Consider the following 26,388-nt stretch of genomic DNA (forward strand, 5'->3'; position numbering starts at 1 on the left):
GGTAACCCTGCTGTTCAAAAAAGGAAGGAAAGAGGAAACAAGGAACTTATGGACCAGTTAGTCTAACATCAGTACTAGGGCAAATGCTGGAATCTATTACTAAGGAAGTGAGAACAAAGCACTTTAAAAATCACAATATGATTAGTTTGGGTCAGCACAGATTTATGAAAAAGAAATTGTATCTATTAGAGTTTTTGAAGGGTGTAACTTGCAGAATAATGAAGGAGAAACCAGTGGCTTTCACATGTTTAGATTTTCAGAGAGTATTTAATAATAGCTTCAAGAGATTGTTACACAAAATTAGGGTTCATGGGGTTGAGAATAAAAACTTGGATAGAGAACTGGTTTACAGATAGAAAACTGAGCAGGCTACAAAGCTAAGTAGGAAGTTAAGCTATAAAGAAAATATGAAGAGGCTTTAAAAGGATATAGACCAGTTAAGAAATTGACAAGAATATCAAAGAAAGAACATAATATAGGATGTGTGAAATTATCCATTTGATAGGAAGAATGGAAAAGTAGATTTTTTAAATGTTAGAGAATAGTGAATGTTAGTGTTCAGATGCATTGTGCTCCTATATAAATCACAGAAAATTAGTATAGGACCACAACAAGCAAGTATGATTTTGACTTTATTGCAAGGAGGTTTGAAACAACAGTAAGGAAATCTTGCTGCAATTATGTAGGCTTTTGGTAAGACAACACCTAGAGTACTGTGTACAGTTTTGGCCTCCTTACCTAAGGAAGCATATACTTGTCTTAGATGAAATGCAACAAAGGTTCCCTAGATGGATTCTTGGGATGAGAAGACTGTCCTAGAATAGATTGAGTAGAATGGAACTATATTCAATGGAGCTGAGAAGAATGAGATGATTCCACTGAAATTTGTAACATTCTTTAGGAGTGTGACCAAGGTAGATGATGAGAGGCAATTTCCTCTGGCTGGTGAATCTGAAATTAAGGATCATAGTCTCAGAAAAGGATTTGGCTACTTAGGACTGTGATAAGGACAAATATCTTCGCTCAGAAGATTATGAATCTTTGGACTCCTTTAGCCCAGAGGGCTCTGGATGCTGAGTCAATGAACATGATCGAGACTGATGCAGCTAGATTTTTGACACCAAGTAAATTAAGGAATACAGAAATTGGATAGAGAAGCGGAGATGATATCGAAATACAGGCATGATCTTATTGGATGGTGAAGCAGGCTCAAAGGGGCCCTCTCCTGCTCTTATTCCTTCTGTTATTATGTACATGATATTTACATCACAGAATCAGATCATTCAGTGCAAACTGGTATTTAGGTCCCACATTGAGCCTCTTCCCACGCTTCTTCATTTAATTTCATCAGCATATCTCGCTACCCCTTTCTCCCTTATACATTTCCTAGATTTCCCATAAATACAGCAGTGATAGTTGCCTGAAGTACTTTGTGTAGTTACAAGTTCCACATTCTAACCATTCTCTGGGTAAATGTTTTTTTCCTGAATTCCCTATTGGATTTATTAGTGACGATAACACGCTAGTACTGGCCTACCCTGGAAGTGAAAATGTATTTTCTACAGCTACCCTATCAATCCCCTATGAAATTGTAAAGACCTGTATCAGTTATCACTGACTTTTCTATTTTCTAGAACAAAGAGCCACTACCTGTTCATCATTTCCTGACAGTATAACTCCTCAGTTCTGGTGTAATCCCAGTAAATATTTTTGCAATTCTCCCATGTTTCTATATAATTTTTAATAAATCAGGAATCCAGAACTGTTTGCAGTATTTCATTATGGTGGAAACATGGCTCAGTACATATTTATTATAACTTTGCTGTGTTTCAATTACATCCATCTAGAAATGAACCCAATGCATTTTGTTTGCTTATTTTTATGCCTTATTAAGCTCTGTTGCTACCTTTAGTGATCCATTTATCTATATCCTCAGAACCCTCTGCTTATTGACCCTATTTGGATAATTATCTTCTTAGGGAAGTACGTGGCCTCCTTATTCTCCCTATCTAAATGTATCACCTCATAGTGACCCAAATTAAAGTTCACTTGCCAATTCCATGCTCATTCTGCTAGTTTATTAATGCCTTTCTGTATGTTGTCACACTCTTCCTCTGTATTAATGATACCCTAATTTTGTATTGTCTATAACTTTTGAAATCATGGTTAATTCTAATTCACAAGTTTCAAATTATTCATGTAAATTGTGAACAAAAGTGATCCCAATGCTGATTTTACTGCAATTGTGCTTCCCAACTTCTGTCAGTCAAAATAATTACCTTTATCCCCTGCTCTGTGCTTTTGGTTTTGTGGCAAACTCACTATCATTCTGCTACTTGTACCCCGACTTCACATATTTCTTCAAAAGAGCTTGTGTAGGAGCTGAAACAAATCAACAAAGCTTGAAGCTGAATGTTGAGTGAAGTTAGGAAAATGATGGAAGTCTTGGGTCCTAATCCATCCAGAATCTTTCGCTATCTTTCTATGCTTTTTCTCCTTAGATTTGTGATTCCATTTAGAAGAATAGTTTCATAAACACAAATCCCATACTGATGGCTTTCTGTCAAGGTATATGATTCCACTTACCAGTCATAAGAATCACTGATTAGTTCCTACTCTGCTGATGCACACACTCTGACTGAAACAATTTGAACTCAAAGTACCTGGGTGAAAAACAAAGAGGAGATTTATATTTTAGCCATTGGCCTGACAGGAATATAATCATCTTGCACTCTCAATACATTTAACTCAGTTTTGAGCAAGTTTAAAACTGTCCCAAAATATCCAAGGAAGCTTGAGAACTTTTTTAAATCAGTCTGACACGACAGTGTCAATTACAGGGCGTGTGAGGCAGCTTCTTTCAAAGGTTTCATATAACTTCCCTCCAAGTTTTGGTTGAGACTTAACTGATGAGTTAAAAGGGGTGATTTTAACTCTGCTGGTTAAAATTGTCCCAGGAGATGTACCACTGACACGCCATGAATTTCTTAGAAGCTTCAAAATTTAACCTGCTTCTCTCAGCAGGAGCAGACAACGCCCACTAGAAATTGGTCAGGTTCTTATTTACATGTGCAATTCGGATACTGCTTGGAACTTTTTTAACTGGTAGCCTGTGTAAGGAAGCTATTGTGCCTTTCCCACTAAATCAACCCAGCAGAAAGGAAATTAGGCCAAAAACTGTTTTACGAACAGTCAAACGTGCAAATTAGGAAAAGGAGTCAAGCATGTGACCTTTTGGGCCTGCTCTACCATTCAATAAGATCATGGCTGATCTGATTGTAACCATAAGTCTACATTCCTACCTAGCATGATAACTCCTCCACCCGCTTTTTAATCAAGAATCTATCGAGCTCTGCCTTAAAAACATTCAAAGATCCTGGGCAGGATTTTATGGCCCATTTTGTCCCAAAGCCATAAAATTCCACCCAAGCTCAACAGAAGTTTCCATTATCTGCTCCTTGCCCATTCCGATTCCACGGTGGCAGGATGTTAAAATTCCAGCTTCTGATTCCACTGCATTTTGAGGGAGAGAACTCAAAACACCCACGAATCTCGAAGAGGAAGAATTTCTCCTCATCTCTGTCTTATTTTTAAACAATAACCCCTAGTTCTAGATTTTCCCACAAGAGAAAACATCCTCAGCACATCCACCTTGTCACAACTCCTCAGGAACTTAAGGCTTTCAATCAAGTTGCCTCTTATTCTTCTAAACTGCAATGAATACAAGCTTATCCAGTCCAACATTCACTCATAAGACATTTCAGGTATTAACCTAATAAACCTTCACTGAACTGTTTCAAACGCATTTACATCTTTCCTCCATATGACTTATTTGAGTGTCTGTTTCTATGGTCACTAGTGATATCCTCCTGATACCTGGCATCACATCCTCCACCAGTCGGTCAGTTGGCACCTCCTGAGTGGTGGCATGCAAGTGAAGTCCAGGAATTAAAATCTCACAGGAGTCTAGCTGGCAAGTCTGGATTGCTTGCCACCCATCTCAGCAGCTCCAGCTTGATTTCCAGCCCAAATGAACACCAGCTTTGCCTTACTGCAAAGCAGAATATTTTCATAGCCACACTGAGTTGATGTATAAAGATCTCCTGTGTTCCTAAACGCAGTGTAGTGAATTTCCTCCTCAAATTTATGTTTTGTTTTTGCAGGAAATATTCAGCTCTTATCTATGAACCGCACTATAATTAGTGGCAGCATACCTCCAACTAATTCTATAGGAACTGGATTCATAAATATCATGCCATCCATACCAGCATAGAACCATTTCTGCACAAAAATAAACTGCATAAATTGAACAATAGATGTTAACTCAGGAAGGGGTTAGTCTGGGAACGGGCAACACACTTGGACAATGTGAAGAAAGTGCAATTTGGCCAATGGATCTTGCTGGGTCACATTTAATTTTTTAAAATTAGCTTCTTGCCCGAAGGCTGAAAGAAGGTTTTGAGATCAGGGCAGAAACAAGTTGTCAAATGAAGGTAGGGACAAGGAGTAGAAAGGCTGGGCTTAGAATTCCTATTCCTCCTGGCACATTAGTACTCCATATCAAAATAACGTTCTTGAACTCATTTTGGGCTCTTCTGGCCACCATGCCTCCCACCATGATTTGGCTTTGAACGGGTCTTCCATGTGTTAATATTAAAATACTGTACTTTAGGTTTTTCCATTTAATTTAGGCCCCACCCTGACTGAAACAGGAGCCTCTGCCAACTTCAAAATAAAATGTAACCAGGTGAGAAGGGTCATTTGGCAATCTATTTTAACTCCAAGCATGCAGCATTTCCAGCAGGCAGAGGCTGGATTTAAAATCAGTTCAATGATATAGCAGGCCTGAAAAACTACTCACATATACAAAAGCAAAACATAGCCGGAATTCAAACTGGCAAAGAAGGAAGAGAAACAACATGAAGCACTTCTGAACACCAGCTAAAACCTAGAGACGCATTCATAACAAAGCTCTATATAACACATAAAGGTACAGCACAGAAATACATTGTTGGAACAAAAGTATGAATGTACAAATCACATCACTCATGGGTCATAGCTCAGTTGCACAAATCACAGAGTGTAATGTGGAAACCACTGAATCATTCTTGCACACAACAGAAGAAAATGTTTAAGTATGAAGGTGCACCTCCTGGAAATATTAAAAATGAATCAGTATCACCATGAGACACATAGCAGAACATACAAGACAAAAATACATAATTGCCAATACAGTGCCACACACACATGCAGACACACAAATACAATAGTCTCACAATCACATACATACATAAGCAGAGACAGACATGACTGTGAGCAATGTTACATGAATAATTAATGCAAGGTGCATTTTAAATGGGTGAACATCTCTGTTAAAATAGCAGAATGTAATTTAATGTGATCCTGTATCACCTAGAATAGATTACAAGCTATAATGTCACGCATATACATGAGCATATACATTCATACACATATACAGATGCACATAGGCAGATACACACAGCCAGAAGCTGTCGTACATTCAATGTAAATAGCAATACACATAAATCACCCTGGAAAACTTAAGTGTCACTATGGATAAAGAGGGAATTTCTTTTGAGCAAATTTTCACATACTCTAATTTTATGCTGAAGCATCACAATATGTAAATATCCTCAGTCCTTTGCTCAAACTACTAAACGCCACAAAGCCCATTAACTTAACACCACACAACCACATCTGAGAAATGGTGTTGAATATTGGTGTGTATTTATCCACTTTAAAGCAGAGGCAAATTTTTGGTGATACCCAAATGTACATTTCTAATACTGATTTTTACAGCAATTTTGTTTTTGTTTTAGAAATACTGTATATTTCTCCTTATTGGAGTCTGCACTATATTTTCTATACATTTGAATACTTCATTTGTGGCATTAAAATCTACTACAATAAAAAAGAAAAACTTTTGGAATTGCATTTTCTTAAATATGTTACATTAATATATATAAACCATAGGTTGATGGCTTCAAACTTAAATTTTCATTACATCAATAAAATAATGAGGGATTTAAAGTAGATGACTGGAGTATATTCTGCACTTTCCCTGAGCCCTGCTGTTTATACTGATTTTAACTTGTTCTGCCCCATTATTTTGTCCTGATAATGCTTAGATTAGAGCAAAATTTTCATCAGAGAAAACAGCATAGATTTTGGCATTGTTTTGCTGCAAATTGAATTAAGGACATTTTGGACTAAATTGTGGACATAGCCATACAATCACATAGCTGAAAACATAGATATCCAGACACAATTACATACATACACTGCATGCTTCATTGTTGATGATATATGTTTTGGTGCAGACTTCCTCCCATGTTCAAAAGGTAAACACTTTTATGTCACAGCCATGCTTCCATGCACGATATACTCCAAAATTGGAAATACCACACAGAAACACAGATAGAAAGACATGCACAAATATTTAACTCATGCGCAGACTTATCGCACAAATAATTAAGAAACCTCTCCCTCACTTGTACACACACTTCAATCACACTCACAATACTAACTGATATCACATAGGTAAAAGAGAGAAACATAACTATTCTCATAGAATTGTGCCAAAAACATTAATGTACAAGAAACATAATTATGCAGAAACACTAACAGTCAACATTCTAGCCACATTGCTAAACTCTGGTTGACACAAACATCCACATCAGAAATACCACATATCATTTATTTTCTTTTTCTCCTGGCCTATTCTATCTCTGTTCCTCTGAAATGTTAATTGGGTTTCCATGTTCAAATGAGTCCAGATATCTGTCAGCTTGGGATAAATTCCTGAATACAATATGTTTACCGCTAAAATGTTTTCCATGTGTAGATGTGGTTAATTCATCACCTTAATTTGCCTAGTGGGATGGTTAGGTGATCCATTTCTTATATTTAGATACTGTTGTTACAATGCAATGTGCGTATCAAAAAAGCTACTTGTTCCCTTTCTATGTCTGATTTTCTTTGGCTGCTGTGGTCTTCTATATTGATCTATGATTTAGGACTGAGACACATAATATAAACATTTAAGTTTTCTAGTAAGAAAAATATAAACACCTAAAGCTATAAATTAGTTGAAGGTTGAATGGTGGCAACTACAGGCAGTGAAGTTCACGTACCAATACCTAATCTGCCATTTTTAACACACACAGGCATTAACTCATTCAATATAAACTGATTGAGGCATGTGTAAAAACAGAAAACAGCAATGCCAGCAATTTTTGTTTGTCTGATATTTGCCTATCTAAGTTTCTACTCATGAAAAACATTTGAAGAGTATTCCCAGCTCACAATATATTGAGTGTGTGGGATTTAGGTGTTATATGTGTAAATGCTTTGCTGTGTGGAGGTGCTGCCTGAGTATCTGTATATAAGGCAAATCAAGTTTAAGTTTTGGAGGAGACGGTGTTATGCTGAGAGTGTTCACATTACTGAAGGAGTATTTGTATATATGTATGTGCCCTTGACTAATAGCACCTGAGCGATAAGAAAAAAAAGAGGAAGATTAAGATTAGGCATGAGAGAAAAATTGTGTGGGCAGCACTTGCTTATATGTGACAACTTGCTTCTATGTGGAGTTTTGTGTTGGAAGAACGAATGTATTTATGTTGGAGTTTTTGTGAGTGCCTGCATTTCATTAAATATTTCTATGAGTATGCGTCGTAAGTATGAGTAAAGGTTTCTGTGTGCATACGCTTGCATACATTTGACTGTTTGTGTGTGTGCTTGTGCATAATGACACTTATATAAGTATGTTCCTGAACATTGGAAGTAATTGAAAGTATTAAAAAATGAGAAAATATTTTTCATTTGTCTATGTATGTCTCCTTTAGAATAGATGTGAGAATGTTTCTTACTGTAATAGAGGATTTGTGAAAGAATTTGTTTGACTGTACATGAGTGTGTTTCTCCATATCAGTGTTGCATGTGAAAGAAAGATCAATGTTATGTAGGACAGTGCTGCTTGTGATTGTGACTTTGGGTTTGTGCATGTGTGTTTCTATATGTGGGAATGTTTCTCTATCCTAGCATGTTTAATAATAGGTATATTATTTTAGTAAGGATTCTGAGTAACCAGCATTCTCAATATCTGAGAATATTCCTATGGATCTCCATTAAGTGTGAATGGGGCTTTCTCTGTGTAGTTTGTGAAGAATATTTTCAGATTCAAATGCATGTTGCAAAGTGCTTATAAACCTTGAAGTAAAATATTCTCATATGTGTGTGTAGTTTTCTTGTTGCCTTCTTCTAGTGGCAAGACAGATAAAATCATTTTACAAATCTGGTCATAGGATAAGGAATTTGGATTTAATAATTGCAGAGAAATGGTTTATTGGTGCTAATCTATCAGAATACAGCTAAAAGAATACAGGTACAAAGCAGTTTAGGCGTAGGTCAAGGTCCTATATGTGTGAGGGTTGGTTATGAGTATTGACATTGCCATTAGTTTGAAGCATGAATGTTTCTATGTCTACACATATGAGGGAGTCACTGCATCTCTAAGAGTGTTCCATGTGGGGGTTATTCAGGTGAAACTGTTTAGAGGGTAAATGTACAGTGCACAAGTATTTCTGCGTATGTGTGTGCTCCTATATGAACATTTTAGAAATGTATATGTATGAATGTGATATATAAAGGTATAGAAATGTATATGTATGTATCTGTACTTGCATTTCTGCTTCTGCAGGAGACTGTATGTACTTTTCTGTGCATGTGTTTGTGTGCACTAAAACTGTTTTTGTGTTAAAATGTTCTTTCCGTTTGTATGTGTCTGACTGTGTACCTATTTTGGTTTATAACGATTTGGATGCAGAAGAGCAGTCTGCCTTTGTCTCAAAATGTTTGTATTTATAAACAATTTTGTCACTTAGTATCTATTTCTTTAGAGTCTGTGTGCATATTTCAAGGTTTCGTGCTGTTAAGGGAAAACACATTTACAATACATATTAAATCTTTTAAGAGGTATTTATTTTGAAGATGGAATTTCCTGTCTGTAATAGTAATTGTGTACTGAATGGGCATGTACAATTTAGGGTATCACATATGTATGAAAGAGTAACCCTGATTACTTATCAATGAATGTTAAAACATGCAAGTGTGTTGGGGGAGGGGGTGGGGGGAGGTGGGGGGGAGATTAGCATCAGTGTTTATATATGAATGGATAGTTGTATAGTTCCTTCAGTATTTGGACATTGTTCAAGAATATCTGAGGACACTGTCTTTGGATATGGATCTGTGTGTTTTGGAGAATGTTGTAATGGCTTGTATAAGAAAATGTCTTTGCATAGACAGTGTTATTACTTCTTGTAAATCTGTATGGGCATTTATCTGTGTTTGTGTATTTATGCTGGAATCTGTAAGTTTGTTCTCTGGATATTGATATTAGTAGTGCATGCAAATATTTGTCTGTGACTGCAACAGTTAGGCCTTCTTTGTGTCAGAGTTTCTGTACATGAACCTGTATACCAGTACCAGCAATGATATGCATACAATCATGAAAATATGCATGTGACTACTTTCACATTAATTATATAGGTGTATGTGCAGATTGATAGGAAGAGATGCATTGGTGTGCATATAAAGCTGTGGTTATGCGTAAAATGTGTTCAAATATTTGTATGTGTTTGTGAATAGATGTTTTTTGATCATTTATCAGGCTGTTGGTGTTGCAGAGGAAGGTAATGTTTATTGCTAACTCTAGAAACTGTCTTGTTAGCTGACTTCAGAGGAGAGTTAAGAATCACTCACATTGGTGTGCTGTATCATGTGGACCAAAACAGGTGAAGAGAGCAGATTCCCTTCCCTGGAGGATATTCGTGAATCTGCTGAGGTTTTTACAATAGGGTCTCGTGGTCACTTTTACACACACCTACTTTTTATTTCCATTTTTTAAATTGAATTCAAATACTCAACATGTACGGTGAGGTTTGAACGCACATTCTTCAGACTATTAGACCAATAACGTTACAACTAAGTACTGAACTATTTCTATGTCTGAATGTGTGTACATATAAAATCAGGCATTAAATTGATGCAATAATATCAATGAAAAAGGTCTGCAAAGGGAGAGTGTTTTAAAATTGAAGTAATCTCTAAAATCTAAATATTGCTCTGCTGTCATCTTAACATTTCCCACACATGTCCTGTTTCCCCTGTTTGCCTCTAGTACCCAACCTCCCTATTCACTCTCCATTGTATCCTGCATTGTGACGTTTCTTGTCTTCATGCACATTTATGGCATTTCTGTGGTCAGTGTGGCTCTGAACTTTTCTCTCTTCCTTCTATCCTAAATATTTTACCGTGCACACATGGCTTCAGTGTTGAAGTCAAAGTAGTAATTTCACGATTCACCACGCCAGAGTACTGGATCAAGCAATTACTTCTCAAAACTCAGCAGACCGTGCCCTCCTCTACTTCATTCTTCCCAGGACCTCAAAACTCGGAGGATTCTTAACTCCATCAGACTTTTCTTCGTACCACAGGCGTGAAACTTCTAAACCTTACTGTCAACTAATCTCGACCTCATTATTTACCTCATAATCTGTTTCATTCTTGCTAGGGTCCTGCACCAGAGTCCTTGGCCTTGTATATCCAAAAGGATATGTGATTATTAAAAGCAGATTAAAAAGAGCCTTATTTCCAAAATGTCTACTATTGGACTCGCTGACATAAAACGTTCACCCTACCTTTCTCTCCCCACAGATGCTGTCTGATCTGCTGAGCATATCCAGTATTATCATTTTTTTGTTCCAAATTTTCGTTTTATGTCTTTTTTTAAAATTACGTATACGAGTTCAATTGTGGTTCAAGGTTCTGGTGTCACACAAGCCGTGAGTGCGTGCTCCTATGTCTCCTCTTTCCGGGTAAGCTATTCAAACATGAGGCACCTTTATGTGTTCGCTCTTTTGAAGTCTAGGTATGCCATTTAACTATTTATTTCAGCTCCATTCTAGTTTCTTACAGAAACTGGCCACCCATTTCGATGATGTGTTGGTTCATTTAAAATTCCATATATGCTCACCCAACATTTCCCCGAGAGAAGCTGTGAAGAAGTGAATCTCTCTGTTATTGCAAACTCTCGGCGTGTCATCTGTTCGAGGTGCATGGGTGGTTTAATATTTGGCCAACTCTCAAGCCTATTTTGTGTAGTTTTTTTTGTAGATTTTAGGTTAATAATATGTTGCAATGCACTCGGGATGTTCGGACCTTCGTTGTATGGATTTGAGTTTTCATATTATTTGAGTGCTTATCTCTTTCTGAATCACACTGATTACAACACATTGCATTTTCCCCGTCCCCCCAGGTTATTGCCCGTGTCTTTGCTGACAGGCTACACTCTTCTGACTCTGTGGCCCATATTCGGCAGCTGCAGCTGTCAAGCCTTTCTCCTGGTCCGTGCTTGAAGTCATTGGATGCTGGGGTGCCCTATTTCGAATATGGACTGTACCCCCATGTACTTATGGTTTGGCGTGGTTGCAGTGAAGTTCGGGTGAGGTCCAAGACTTGAGATAATGTAGGTTTTAGTGTTTATCTTAAGAGAACAGGTTACTTTGGCTTTCCCTTTCTCGGCAATCCAATTTTATTAGGATTTACTATCATTTGTGCGCGGGAATCCCTCGGGAAATAATGCTTTGATTAATGTAATCCTAGGCAGGGATACGCCACATGCCCAGCTCCCAGGGGATGAGCCCTGTTTGACAAACAAAAACAGTACAGCCACGCCGAGTGCAACTATTACAATCCGCACCCCACTCCCGGAGACGCACTGGAACATTTGAACAATGAGCAGAAGTAAAAGGGCAGCCACCGAGGCTGCAGCTGACTGCGGGGGTACAGAACCGCAAGCCCACATTTAACCGGTCAATTCACAGAAAAACTGCAACAAAAAGATCCACCGGCTTAATACATGTTCCAAATCCCTCACCGGCTGCGTTTGATAAGAAAGGGGGCACATTTGAATTTTTGGGCTAATATCACCCGTCAAAGAACCTTGCAACCGCTGTATTTAAAATAAGAACCCTTGTATTTATACAAGAATAATGTTCATATCCAAATGCCACGTGAGAAGCAGCAGTCACATGGCGGGTAATATGCACGTCCCAATATCAAATCAATGCAAAGGTTTCAATAAGAAGCAAATACAATTCATTCGGCAGGTGTTCCAAATCCCGTCACCAGCAAGTGAACCAGAAACCGCGTGTAAAATACCAAAAACAACGCATAGTTATTCAGTTCCGACTACTGCACGCCGTCATTGGCACCACACAGGCTAATGTAATAATTCAAGCTATGTCAAAATGCACAGGGCCGCTGGGAGACATAATACGAATGGGTGACATACACATCCTGATCTTGAAACAATTGAAATATGTCCCCGGATAGATGTTATCTGGATTCAGCTATCATCCAATGTAAACTCTAATACAAAACCAATATAAATACAGCCAAGAAACTGGAATGAGTGATAAGCATATTCTAACATGAAACCAGGACACAACAAAGCACCCAGAGCAGTCACGCTGCCATCTACAACCAGAACCCCATTCTTCAAAATAACATTCACGCTGTCCATGACATAAACCATCTTTTGCCAGCCGGATTTATTCCCTTTAATATATGCTAAGCGCTCACTGCTCCATGCAAGAAAACACGGTCATATCGAAAACAGCAGCAATCCAAATTAACATCGAACATGCTAAGATCCGTGTCTGTGTCGACCAGTTGCGGCCCTGGTCATTTATTATTTAACACCAAAACAATCTTCCATAAAGACTTCGCGGCTACACGGTTCCACGTTCGCCTTTCCCTTGTTTAAGAGTGAAAGCCCAAACGGTGGGGAGTTGGGGGGTGGGAAGGGAGGGAGGGAGGGAGAGGTTCACGTTAAGCAATGGGATGGATATCCGTGTACCCCTTCAGCAGAGAGGGGTTTGCTGCACACGTCCCAGTCTAACAATTCATAAAATCTAATGTACTGAAATGCAGTAAACATCTGGAATATCACCAACAGTACGGGTTATCTCGCATGAAGGATCAGTCTGCATGTTCACTATTTTATTTCTTAACAATTCTGTAAGTAAATTTTATCTTTAAAAACATTAAAATATAGCATCACACAATAAGATGTTGATTCAGTTCAAAAAGCTTCCAGCTCATTGCCTGATTCGACCACTGCATACATCCATCGAAAAAGATTCACTCCAAAACTTTTCACAAAGCTGTGTACGAGAGTTTTATTACCTTACTCAAATGTTCCCCCTGAAACTTACCCCTAACCTGAAACGTGTTAGATGTGAAAGACGCGAAGGACGTCTTCAATGTTCAAATCCTTCACATTTTCAGACTGTGCAAGTATAAAATAGAATTGTTGATAGTCAATGTAACGCGGGATTTAGATTCAATATACGGTTTGGTGAATCAACAAGTACATTTGTGTGGCGACATTTCTTAGCAAGTCCCGAAAAGAGCGGAAATGGTTTACGTACTGATGTTTCAATACTTACTTTCCCAAAATGCACGTTTGGAGTGAGCTCCTGTGGTCCAGTGGTCACATTTTCCCCCGGTCACTGGCATTCAATCAAAGCTACGGAAAGTTACAGATTCAAAAGAAAGTTTGTCATAATTTATACTTGCTGCAATTTACCCTCATAGTGATATTTAACCCATAAATCTTAAAATGTTCATTCGTAAATGCAATATGTATCCATGCATACAATATATTGCAATATATATCCATGTATATAATACATTGCAATATATATCCATGTGTATAATACATTGCAAGATATACCCATGTATATAACGGACTCCCAGAGAAAGTACCAATATTTCACACACACTGAACGAGAATATAAATATGTTTTTGCAAGACGGTTAGGTTGTATCAAAATGGTCATCCGATAATCATACAAAAACTGCAGCAGTAAATGTAACGCGGATCTGCATCTTAAAGCAATACACAGTAACAACCTTGAAACTGCTGAATAAAACTTATTTTTAAACAAACGATGCGTTCTGTAACAAGCATAAGGGCGCGCTTTTGCTTTATGATATCTTATTCCACTAAGTCTAGAGTCGTGCAAACATGTTGCAGGAGCTGAATTCTTCCCTAACTTTTCCTCCGCCAAAAAGTAATTAGCGATGGTAAACCACCAAATCATCCCATTGTCGGGAACACCCGTAAGGTCAGACTGTTGGAGGGGTAACGACTTAAAATGGGAACAGTGGCGAAGATAAAACGATCCGGAAACAATAGGAACTATACCATTTGGAAATGTCTGTGAATTTATAGCGAGTATATTTTTCGTCTTCAATAGTTAATGAAACACAGCCAAATGTACTCCTATAAACGGTTTAGCCATACTTTGGGACACCGCTCGGTTCTCTGATCTCATCACTCGGAGTTGTGTTAGACGCATATTTAAAATCTAAGGTGCAAAACTCGTTGCCTCGCATGAAATGGGGCAAACCTTTACAGACAAGAGGAAAATCTTTAACTTCTCTTTGAAAGAAAATCTACGGCAGACGGACTGAGTCGTTGCAGAGACATGCACCGTCACAGAGTGGGCAATGGGGACAGTTGGTGCAAATAACGAACATCCCCAGAAAAGATACCTAATCTTAGAGGGGCCGAATCTCGTCTCTTCCCACGGCGACAGGCCTTTAAATAGTTACTACCGCAAGGTGCTCTTCGTCATTTTCCTCGCGAATACCACACTTCACAAGTCCTTTCCCCTCTTCCAATTCCACGTGTTTATATCAGTGTTTTGATATGAAAATTTAATTCAGTAGGGGTCACATGCTCAGCCAATCTTTACCAATCTCAGACTCGTCTAAGTCTACAGGTTTAAGAACACTTCGCCCGGTTTTCATCCCTCAAAAAGGAGTTGCTTGCCAAGAGCTCGCTTCTCCAGTCGAAATTAAAGTTTTAAATGGGATTTGTCACAAAACCATCACTATACTCAGTTATCCACGCTGCGATTGAGCATGAGAAAGTCCACTTCAACGTGCAACTTAACTCAGTGTGGACGCTCTGCCTTTCTTTAATATTCAAGCCAAGTGTTACAAAGTTAATTGGAAACTCTTTACAATCGGCTGGGGGTGAATTGAGATCGTGTAGGAAAAAAAATAAGTGGGTACTTTCCTTCCACCTTAAAACTTTAGACTAGAAGGCAAAACCGAGCTAGGTAATGAGTAACAGCATTGATGAAAATACATATGTATCAAACCCTCATAACAACAACAAAAACTATTGCTTACAGTTCAAGTCGGGGGCAGGCTATTGCATGGAAGTGCCCCATTGAGGGGCTAGAAATTTCTCACTGGTCGCTATTTCTCCCGCCTGCGTTTTTTTTTTGGCTTTAGCATCTCTGTACTTAACAATAGATGTAATTTCAAATAGAAATCTTGCTCTCCCCATATATTTTCAATACAGGCTACATTAAATATTTTACTCATTTTTTAATATCATGGATCTGAAAATATTTATTTTTAAGGATCGCTAAAATTTCCTAGAGAAGTTGACAGATACGCTTTATAATTAAAATTGGAGATCAGGAATCACGCCCATTGCACTCCCTTTTGCATACATGGTTACTATTTTGACTTTTTTTAAGGCGTCACATTTCTCCTGTTTTTGTATAAACTAATTCTGTGGCTTCTTTTCTCTTCCCCCTCCATGACTGAACTCCGTTATTTCTCTTGCGCTATGCTCTGTCTTTTCACGCACGGCAGTGCTCCCTACCGCCCACAGCGTGCAAGAGCAGCATCTACCAAGCGCCGCATTTGCATTATGCGCTCCAGACTCCGCAACTTACAAAATTAACGGCACCCGGGGGGGAATAAACTATATGTTTTAAAATGTCAGAATTGGGAATGGAAGACGGCTACCTTTATTGACTATATAGAGAGCTCTATACACTGACTTGGGGTCCCGAGCGTCCTTCCCGGCTGAAATGGAGTCCTTTATCTAAAGCCGAGTGCACAAACATATAGGTTAATGTGACCACTATTCTTTCCTTTTATTTGGTTCTCTATGGCAACGAAAATGCTGTGCGCAGAAATGCACCCCGTCAAGAAAACAAATGATCTTCGGGGAGCAGCTCTACATGGCATCTGTTCCAAAGGGGCACAGAGGGAAGTATGGAAGAAGGTAAGAGTGAAAATGTATGTGTGTGAGAGAGAGCGAGAGTGTGTGTGGAGGGGTGAAATAGAAAGGACTCTTGATGTGTTTGACAGAGAAAGGATTTACGTGCATGTGTGAAAGAGAGAAAAAAATAAAGACTGTAAGTGCGATGCAACAATGTTAGAAAAATACTCATTTAAAAACTTGATTTTTTTGTGACTGCAAATTCCTTCGATCTGAAATACTTCGAGCTACCTTTGTCATTTTATAGTGAAAACAGTGAAAAAAGACACTTAAATAAAGACTGTTATAGCAGTCTCGCTACACAAACACTTATGTTGTAAAGAAATCAATGTTTTAAAAAAAATTCAATCGCGCTGTGAAAATGGACATAAAATACCTTTTTTCAAAGCTGAAAACGGGCGTAAAATTCTGTATCGTTATATCTTTTAATGATACACACTACACGTGTCTGGGCGCGTATACATACAAATGTGTGTGTGCGTGAGTTTGTGTATTTAAGTAAGCTTGACATTCAAATTAATTCCACTCGTCACTACGCGAATCTTTTTTTGGAATCAATAATGCGAAGTGCCTGGATTTAAAGACGGGAGCTGCGGAAGAGGACAACACAGTATGAAATGTCAGATTTGGAAAAATTTCTTTTTAACACTTGACCTTGACAATCCAAGTGCTTCCGGTGTGCACCGAGCTTTACCTTTCTGTAGTCGATGGAAAGGAAAGTTGCCGAAGATGCTTTTAAATGTGGGGAGATGGCGGCCCTATTAGTTTAATGCCTGACGCTCGCACCACCCACCTCTCCGGAGACCTCATCCAAGTTCTCGTTAGTTCCTGATTGATCGGAATACCAGGGGCTCGGTTTATAGTGGCTGTGCTCTCGGTGCACGGAGTGCTCCGGTCTGCACGTCGGTTTCTGAGAGATCATTTGCAATGCTTTCGCGACCTGATTAATGCGAGAATCTCCTATTAATTGGGACCCTGCCGAGTGTTCTCGACTTAACGCGTTTCCCTCCACGGTGATAGTGAGGCAGATCAAAAATTTAGCACACACAAATAAAAACGAGCCCAATGTCCCCCGATCCTCAAATGCCCCAAAATCTAAAATCCAAATGAACCTATTAATAAAGCCTTTTGAGATAGGATACCAGACTTACCAATGGGATGTTCGCTGTTCAAACCGTAAACAGTGTTGAAAAGTTTCGCATATTCGGAAGGTTTGCTTTGCTTTTTACCTTCGCTCCGAATGGATCCTCGCTAAGATGTGCCCTTGTACTGCCTCTACTGAGCCCGGCTCTCACTAGTCTATTATTTTCACCAAAATATATGAAAATTTATGCAAATGTAAATCAGTACAAATTGCTCTCTGATGTTTTACTTTTTTTTCTTGGTGGGGAAACAAGCTTTAGAGGATCTTTTTTTTAAAAAAACAAGATATATTTTAGGTATTTTCCATCAGAACCATTCACTTTTAAGCTTTTAATGGGTAGAAATGTGGTCCTTTTAGGCGGCGCATTCCTGTTCCATTAGCCCACCTGAAACGCCTTTAAATGCGTGCACTGTAAAATTCGTAGCAGTAATTTAGACAAAATCCTCACTGTATATTAATGAAAGAGGGCCCCATGGCACCGCTTCTATATTCCCTATTCAGTGTAAACAAAACCACGAGACTTGGTTTGAGAGTGGTCCAAGGAAAATCTGCTGGAGAGGAAACATGCTGTTGCGGCTCTGGCACAGACTATTCAGCGTCTGCACCTGGAGATCAGAGATTTAAATGAGATCTGTGTTACATCTCTGAACTCCTTGGCAGTCGCGGGAAAGCAATAAATTCTTACGGTTGGAGGGTCCATTCAGTCTTAAGACTCCAGAACAGCTCCACATATAAAACGGGTCTGCTAATCGCCAACAAATAGGTATTTTTTTAAGTATGTAGAAATCAAGCGTATGTAAACGTGCAACATCCCTTAAATTTCGAACCTCACACTGAAGTCTAAAGCTGTGCATTAGAGGGGAAGGCGGGCGGGGAGGGAGGGGGTGGTTTGTGCAGGGCTCAATGAATCGCTCAGGCAGGAAACTGGCGCATTGGAAGTTTACGTTTCCAACGCAAACTGAGTCGGTCGAATTTCTTACTCTCTGAGACCAGACCAACTCAACTTGCCCGTTTGCAAATTGAACCGAAAAGTTTATTCATTCTGTTTAAGGGATGGTCAACTTGGTTGCTACTTTGGGAGGGAGAAAAAAAAACAATCTAGGTATTATCTTGCTTCAGCAAGGCTGGCTGTTGTGGCAGCTTTTCTGCTTGGTCGCATCTCTTCCCCCCACCCCCCCAATGTACCCACCGACACCCCCCCCCCACCCCCAGCCTCGCTCCCCTCCCCCCACCTACAGCAGCGACATTCCCCTAATTAAAAAGCAGCCAATCGGAACCGCCGGAAGGAAGCCTCTCGCCTGAGTGTCGCGGTGGGAAGGTGTCAATCACCCAGCGGGTAGCCAATCAGCGGGAGCCTCTGGCTGAACTTCCTCCTCTTTTTTTTGTGTGTGGCGAGCGAGCGGGCGCGGGGGGAGAGCGCGGCGAGGCGGCCGAGGTAAACACTGGCTATGTGAGGAGGGAGCTGTCAAATCGCAGCTCTCCCAAGTCCCACCAGCAGCAAGCAAGCAAAGCAAAAGCAAAAGCAAAAGCAGCAGCAATCCCACACACAACAACAAAAACTCTCAACAACAACAACAAAAAGCAGTGCAAAAAAAACCAAAAAGAGGAACTTTAAAAAAACAAAAAAAAACTCACTTTTTTTGTTATTTGTTATTTGTCTCTGGCAATCAAAACAACAGCAACTACAACAAAAAAAAGACAAGAGAGAAAGAGAGAGAGGGGGAAAAGCCATGGCGACAGCGACGTCCAATCCCTACATGGCCAGCAATAGTATCCTGTCCTCCAACTCTATCGTGCACAGTGATTCAGGCGGCATGCAGCAGGCGACCACGTACCGAGATCCCTCGAAAATGGTGCAGAGCGACTTCATGCAGGGGGCCATCGCCAGCAACGGCCACATGCTCAGCCATGCACACCAGTGGGTGACGGCGCTGCCGCACACCGATGCGGGCTCTCCCTGGTCCTCGGCCATGGCCGGCAGCCCCCTGGGTCAACAGCAGCAGCAGCAGCAACAGCAGCAGCAGCAGCAGCAACAGGACGTCAAGCCGTCGGTGCAGGTGGTGGGCCGGGACGAGCTGCACACGGGCGCCGCTCCCCTGCACCATCACCGCCCGCCTCACCTGCCGCCCCACCAGCCGTCACACGGCGGCCACCCGGCCGCCTGGGGGGCCACCACCACGGCTCACCTGCCGTCCATGGGCTCGGCCGTGCAGCCGCTCATCTACTCGCAGCCCGGCTTCACGGTGAACGGCATGCTGAGCCAGGCGGGCGCGCAGAGCCTGCACCCGGGCTTGAGGGACACGCCGGAGCTGGTGGACCACGGGCAGCAGCACCACAGCCACGAGCACTCGGACGAGGACACGCCGACCTCGGACGACCTGGAGCAGTTCGCCAAGCAGTTCAAGCAGAGGAGGATCAAGCTGGGCTTCACCCAGGCCGACGTGGGCTTGGCGCTGGGCACCCTGTACGGCAACGTCTTCTCCCAGACCACCATCTGCCGCTTCGAGGCGTTGCAGCTGAGCTTCAAGAACATGTGCAAGCTCAAGCCGCTGCTGAACAAGTGGCTGGAGGAGGCCGACTCGTCAACCGGCAGCCCCACCAGCATCGACAAGATCGCGGCGCAGGGCAGGAAGCGAAAGAAGCGCACCTCCATCGAGGTGAGCGTCAAAGGAGCGCTGGAGAGCCACTTCTTGAAATGTCCCAAGCCCTCGGCGCAGGAGATCGCTTCCCTGGCGGACAGCCTGCAGTTAGAGAAAGAAGTGGTCCGAGTTTGGTTCTGCAATCGGAGGCAGAAGGAGAAACGCATGACGCCGCCGGGAGGGGTGCAGCAGACGGACGATGTGTACTCACAGGTCGGCAATGTAAACGCCGACACACCACCCTCTCACCACGGACTACAAACCGCCGTACAGTGAAAGCAGAACATGCAACATAGGCTGTTTAGACTGGAATTTTTTTAAGGAAAAAAATTAAAAAATAAACAAGGACAAAACGAAATCAACAAGTTCAGGACTATCGCATTGATAGCAAGGTTTTCTACTGTGATTGTGAGGCTGGCGATTGCATTAGAATGAGTGCAACAAAACTGCAGATGTCTTTTCCTAAAAAAAAACAAAATTTGATCCCCCCCTTTCTCCTCCGCTCCCCCACCCCCCGGCTTGTGGTGATCGACAGGTGGACCCCCAGATACTTCCAGATAAGTGTGTCTACATTTTGCCTGCTGTTTCAGAAAGAACTGGTTTATAAAATAATTTCAGATTGGGCCAAGAGAGATGGGATTGGCCGTGGACGCTGGAAAGTGCCTGGTGTACTTCCAGAGGCTGTTTTTTTTTATTCCACCCCCCTGGCTCTATCAGGTGCATAGACAACACTGAAAGAGAAAACCGTTCATTCTGTTCTTTGAGATGCTGAAGACTATCCTTCATGCAAAGCACTGTAATCTGTAGGGGAGAGAGAGAGAAAAAAAGAGGTAATCCGTACTGACTATCAAAACAAAGACCGGTAAAAAGAAGGGGGTCTTAAAAATACGAAACTTCAGAGCAACATTAAACCTGCCAGGCAGGGGAAATTTCAAGAGAAAACAATTGAAAGGGTTGATCCAAAAATAATGACAGATGGAACTTTCAGCAGCGAGGCTTGTTGGAAAAGACAAAAGAAAGACTAGGGGATTTGGGCGAGAAATCGTCCCAGATGTGGCTTTGATGATTGGTTCATTATATTGTGTTCGACCTCATTTCCCCCTTCCATCCCCCCAAAAAAAAACCTTCGTCCGAATGTTTTCTAATTTCATCTCCAGCCCATTGGAGTAGAAGCATTTTTTAATAAAAAAAGAAAAAGAGAGAAAAAAACCCTCCACCATCTGCAGCTGCACTTACTGAACTTTTCTTCTAAAAAAAACCATTGCCAAGTTGAATGAATGGGTGCTGTGGATGCGACTGTGTAAAACTGCCATTTCCAAGCAGTGTTCTTGGTAGGTTTCAATATAGACTTTTCAAAGGCGCAATATAGAGTCAGTAGATCAGTTACTGATCTAAAAATATTTACTTTATATTTTCATCAAAATTGACTTCTTTTAATATTTTATTCAGAATACCTATGAACTGCTGCAAAACGGTAATTTATTTTTTCCCCAGATCTTGTATTAGCTGTTTTCAAAACGAGCACAAATAAATGCGATGAAAAAATGGACAGTTGTTAGGTAATAAGGGTATCTTTTGATGTGATAATTTGATTGTAATTTAATTTGAGTAGTGATTCCGTAAGAGATGATTCAAGAAATAAATTTGTTAGAGTCAAACGACTTTGTGGCTCATGTGTCTGGTGTACAATGACGGTACCTCGAAAAAATTGCAGAAAACCTTCAGTCTTTTTTAAACGTAGCATTTATTTATGAACCATAAATTAATCGCCATATAATTAAATTACACTTTTAAGATCTAATGCCGTTATACGCTTAAAGGCTCGCGTTTATTTTAATTCCGAAAGTATGATGTAGGTTATGAATTTATATATGAAATCCTATTCTGTGCGATTTATCTGTTGTTAGAAATAGGTAAGCCTTTGACCAAGCTCAACTCCCGTGTTGTGTCCTGATGTTTGTCCTGTGTCTTTTTCCTCTCATTTTTTAAGAGTCTCCAACATATATGTTAGAACAAGCCTTTGCTTCTGTTCGTTTGGGTTTTCCTGATTTTTCCTCCTTCCCTCCCACCCCCACCCCTCCCAAGCCACTGATTTTCCATATTTTTGAGAACACAAATTGACTTCATCGAAAGAAAATACCGGTCTTTATTCAGTCAGTTTGAAATAGAGTTATTTAACCAAAAAAAAATTGGTGATAACTGTTTGGGAGGAAAGTAAAGGATAATTCGAGAAGAGGTTCAGGCGCAGGTCACAGATTCATTGAATGAGCTGTGTTGGTATTGTTAGGCTGGCTTCCTTGAATATTCCTAGAATAAGACCCTGTGGAATAAGGATGTCTGGACATTTTTTTTTAATCAAAGATGTCTAATAACTCCCTGTACAGTTCTGCTCATAAATTCTTATTCAGGGAATATATTAAAATGGAAACCACAAATATGTTTATTAACATTGAATATTTCACCTACCCATGGACGAAGTTGTTAGCCGCTTACTTGATCTACAACAGCCCTTCTGGGATTTTTTTAACGCTGATATACTTTATAACAGTAACATCCCACTAAAAATCCAGTCACTGGAATCACAAATTACATATTTTAATATTGTATTGCCGTTCAATATTATAGAGTGTATTTGTGTGAAACCTGGTTTAAAGTATTGTTAAAGATACCCAGTGAAATCCTTATGATATCGGCTTCTCCTTACTATTTGATAGTTTCACGTTCTTTCTAATGTCTGCTTAACACTGAAGGACGATATTATTAAGATTCCACCCGAGTTGTCTTATCTGTTACAAAATGTACTATCTACCCAGATATTTCCCAGTGTCAAAACGTTACGGGTTGGGGGTGGGGTGGCTGAGATGCTGGGCGCAAAGAGATATTTTAAATTATACAATAACCACAAGAGGTGACGAGGCATGTTAGGTTGCTGGCATGCTCTGGGCTGAATTCTTTCTTTCAACAGCTCTGTATGTGACGTCAGTTAAGTGTTATATTGCAAATAGATCTTGGAAAACCTGACCATGTTGCCGTTATTATTATTATTTCCGCCGTAGCGTTGCGTCTTTTTAAGTGAGCTGTGTGTGCTGGGTCTATCAGTAGAAAGTTGTAGGTCGGCGCAGGGTTGTGTTGGCACTTCTCAATCGCAGGACCAGAAATTGATAGGTGGAGGTTCACTGGCCGAATGGAAAATTTATCGGCAGCTGCGGTGACCAAGGAACAGCGTAAATAAGTGGCGCAGCGATATTAATGAATACTGGGGATTGTGAGAACATTAGGGTTTGTTGGTCAGACAGAGTTCTGTTAGCAAATAATAACACGTGATTCCGTAAACCTTTCTTTGCACATAAACTGTGCTACTTGATAGGAAATTATCACGGCTGCGTAAACCGTGCTGGGGGATGTTGATCCGTCTAGCGCTGGGTGGAATACGGAATGATTTATGTGTCAACCCCGAGTAATTAAAAACTCTGAAAAGCCAGCCTAGTCTCCGATTTCTAAGTTTGATGTTTGCGGGTACGTGAAGCGCGGAAGTCAGATTTTATGTCACGGTTGCATTAGATACTAGGAGAATCGCCAGACAATGGCATGGCACAAGAGACATCATTTTATTCTTTTCCATATTAGTTCACTTTATTCTGGAGAAGTTGCATGCAGGGCCCGCTTTGACCTGAAGCATTCATTGTGTTCAATTTTGTGAAGATCTAGTGGAAAAAATAGTTGAAATGTGTGGGGAAAGGTAGAATCGGGAGTAAATGTGACAAGAATGTAAACAACATTTTCGGATACTGCATTGATTTATATGATTCTATTATTCCGGCCTGGATCCGGGTTTTTTTCAAATCTCTTTTTCTCTCTCAAATTTGTGCTTCATTATCTCGTTTCCTTAGCACCAGCCCCTTTCGCTTATTTCATTTCTATATCCGTTAGCCTAAACCCCTCGAATGGTTACAATAAATTAAACATGCTGATCAGGAGATCCCTGCTGCGGAGATATCAAGCTGCATTAATTCCTGTCTCCTTTATCTGTATCCTTCAGTGACACCTTTAACTATTCCCAGTCACCGGCGGTTCAGTTACTCAGCTGCCCTAGCCCAAGTTTGCCTCTGACAGTGCAGAAGCCTCAATTGTCACTGTCTTTCTCCTTCCAAAGCGTGTACCTATCATTTATTTACAGGGTGCATCAGCCCATTAAAGTGCACGTCCAAAAGCTGTAGGAACATGGAATTCACACACGTGCACGGATTGTATATTCGTCCTTGTATTCCAATCTTAACTTTTAAACTGATTGCTGAATCTATATCGTCCACTTGTTCCCTTTCTCGTGGTTTTAAAAGTTCTGCTTGAGGTAGTCATCGCTGTCGCTTTCATCCGTTGAAATCTATTGGCTTTTCTAGTACAATAGTCCCACCCGGGAGAGTGAATTGCAGAAAAGAGCTCGAGGTGCCGAGGTACATTTTAAAATAATTGGCGATTGTTTGGAGCTGAGACAATCTCCCAGGCTCCTTTCCCCGCCAGTTTTTGAGTAGTGTTTGATGTGATTAGTCTTCAAAATAAGCAGTAAGCTACAGAAAAAAACATTCTGAAGTTATCCAGACAATCCTTAGTTTATGTTGAAGTTGCACTGCCTTAATTAATCAAAACTCGCCAACTGGTGCAACAGGTGTATTTGGAACTGAACGGGTTCAGTTTCAGTGGCATTGATTTTGTAAGTTTGCCATATGTCTGTATTTTCATTTAAAAAAAACACTCCTTTGTGTTGAACACGAATGGCTTGTATTTTAAACAAATTTCCAAGCCTCTGCATACTTTGTTTTGTTTTAACTTAGACGGACATGGGGACAATCTGTGATATTGATGCCTGGTTGTGGGTTGTGTTGTTTAGAAATACAGCAGAATCGGCGCCCAAAAGAAAAACACACACGCATAAATTCAACTGGTGATTTTATCACATAACGAGTTTTAATCTTAAGGTTTTGGGGGTGGCATCAGGAAAACACTTTCTAGTTTATCACCTTGCATTAACAAGGTGTGCAATAACTTAATCTACGCAACAGTTTGACAGCATGTTACATGTCAGTGGCAGAATACATTGTGCAACAATAGTTCTTGAAGCTTGAGTAAGCGAGATTGACCACTGCGTGTTCCCATAATCGATCTTAATTATTATGAAGATATAAAATACGCGGTGTGCATACCTAATGCTGTGAGGGACCGTCTTGCTTACATACCAAGATCAAATGGATTTCAATTCTTTTAGAAAATAATATTGGATTGTAATAGTGAGCACTGAAAGGCGTGATGCACTGGTATTTCATCTGGTATTCTTTATCTTTTCAACCATGACTTTGTTGGGGAACGGCGTTCAACATTGCAGTGGTCTCATTTAAGCGCAAGTATATACTTGGATTGTTGTAAATCTAAGCTGCATTTTAATTGCGAGCCGTAGAGACATATTCTGTTTCGAGTCAAAAGTGCTTGCACTCTGCTGAGACCGCCCGCTTCCCCATTGCAAAAAGGCTGCCGTTTCAGCTGTCACAGCTTCCCATTGATTTGCCCAAACCCTCCCCTTGAAGAATAACATTGTAAAAGTCACAGGTTTCTCTCTCCGTCCCAATTAACTTTATTTTTGGATGCATTCTCCCAAACATAGATAGAAAGGCGAGGGTTGCAACCCTGTTCACTTAACACGGGTTGCATCCCCCTGCTGCAGGACTTGGAGGCCTTCAGTGAGGGTGTCTGGCTGAACCAGTGCTGCCCGATCGCAGGGGAACTGCCTCTCGCACGCTGAGGCAGATACTGACTATCTTACAAGTTGCGTTTCTGGGCTCGACCTTTCAGTAAAACTGGGGGAGGGGGCAAGGGGGGGCCTGGGGAGAGGGAAAAAATCAAATTTCTCTGGTCGACTAGCCAACACCGGTTGCTTAGCAACAACATTCAAGTGGAGATGAAAGAATATGTATTTTTGTATTGCTATTTATTGTTACAACAATAATAATAAGATGACAGTTTGCCTGACTCATTTGACTGTAGTGTGTTTAATTCAAGCCGAGGGGGTATGTTCAGAAGTTGAGAGACCGAATAAAGTTGTAATTTTCTAGAACAAGGGAGATGTTGCTGGGATTCCAGTCGGATTCTGTTCGGTGACACTACACTATTCAGCAGCACTTCAAACCTCTGGTAGTAAATTGACGTCCACAAGCATTAGATTTATTTCAAAAATTGGATTGTGAGTGTGCTTTCTGGGATACTTGATGAGTTCAGGTGGTGTCTGGCAATTAGGGATGGGCAATAAGTACCGACCTAGCCAACGAAGCCCTCTCCACGATTGAATGATAGTAATAAACAAGCCTCTCTGGTTATCACTTGTTATGCAGTAACGCGGGGTACTCCTGAGGCGGCTTTCCATGTATCAGTGGCCAAAC

The 26,388-nt window shown here is 40.5% G+C and overlaps 1 protein-coding gene and 1 long non-coding RNA gene across 5 annotated transcripts in view; one reads left to right on the top strand and one right to left on the bottom strand.

Moving 5' to 3' along the window:
- LOC145348986 (uncharacterized) overlaps positions 1–14,946 on the bottom strand; it is a 54,446-nt gene extending 39,500 nt beyond the window's left edge. The window contains exons 1-4 of one of the 4 annotated variants that reach the window (XR_013888045.1): positions 14,647–14,946; positions 13,536–13,615; positions 13,302–13,375; positions 2,587–2,663 (exon numbers count right to left, since the gene is read on the bottom strand). This is a non-coding gene — a long non-coding RNA (uncharacterized LOC145348986). Of the gene's footprint in view, positions 1–2,586; positions 2,664–13,301; positions 13,376–13,535; positions 14,032–14,646 lie in introns of those variants that run through there. The other 3 variants (XR_013888046.1, XR_013888044.1, XR_013888047.1) reach the window with 3 other exon arrangements.
- Positions 14,947–18,720: 3,774 nt separating this feature from the next.
- On the top strand, positions 18,721–21,626 carry LOC145348987 (POU domain, class 3, transcription factor 4-like). Its single transcript, XM_080197163.1, has one exon. The coding sequence runs from the start codon at positions 19,055–19,057 to the stop codon at positions 20,237–20,239; it is 1,185 nt and encodes a 394-aa protein (XP_080053289.1). The 5' UTR covers positions 18,721–19,054; the 3' UTR covers positions 20,240–21,626.
- The last annotated feature ends 4,762 nt before the right edge of the window (positions 21,627–26,388 follow it).

The sequence above is a fragment of the Carcharhinus amblyrhynchos genome, chromosome 10 (genome assembly GCF_965287045.1).
Source record: "Carcharhinus amblyrhynchos chromosome 10, sCarAmb.v2.hapA, whole genome shotgun sequence".
Lineage (NCBI taxonomy): Eukaryota > Metazoa > Chordata > Chondrichthyes > Carcharhiniformes > Carcharhinidae > Carcharhinus > Carcharhinus amblyrhynchos.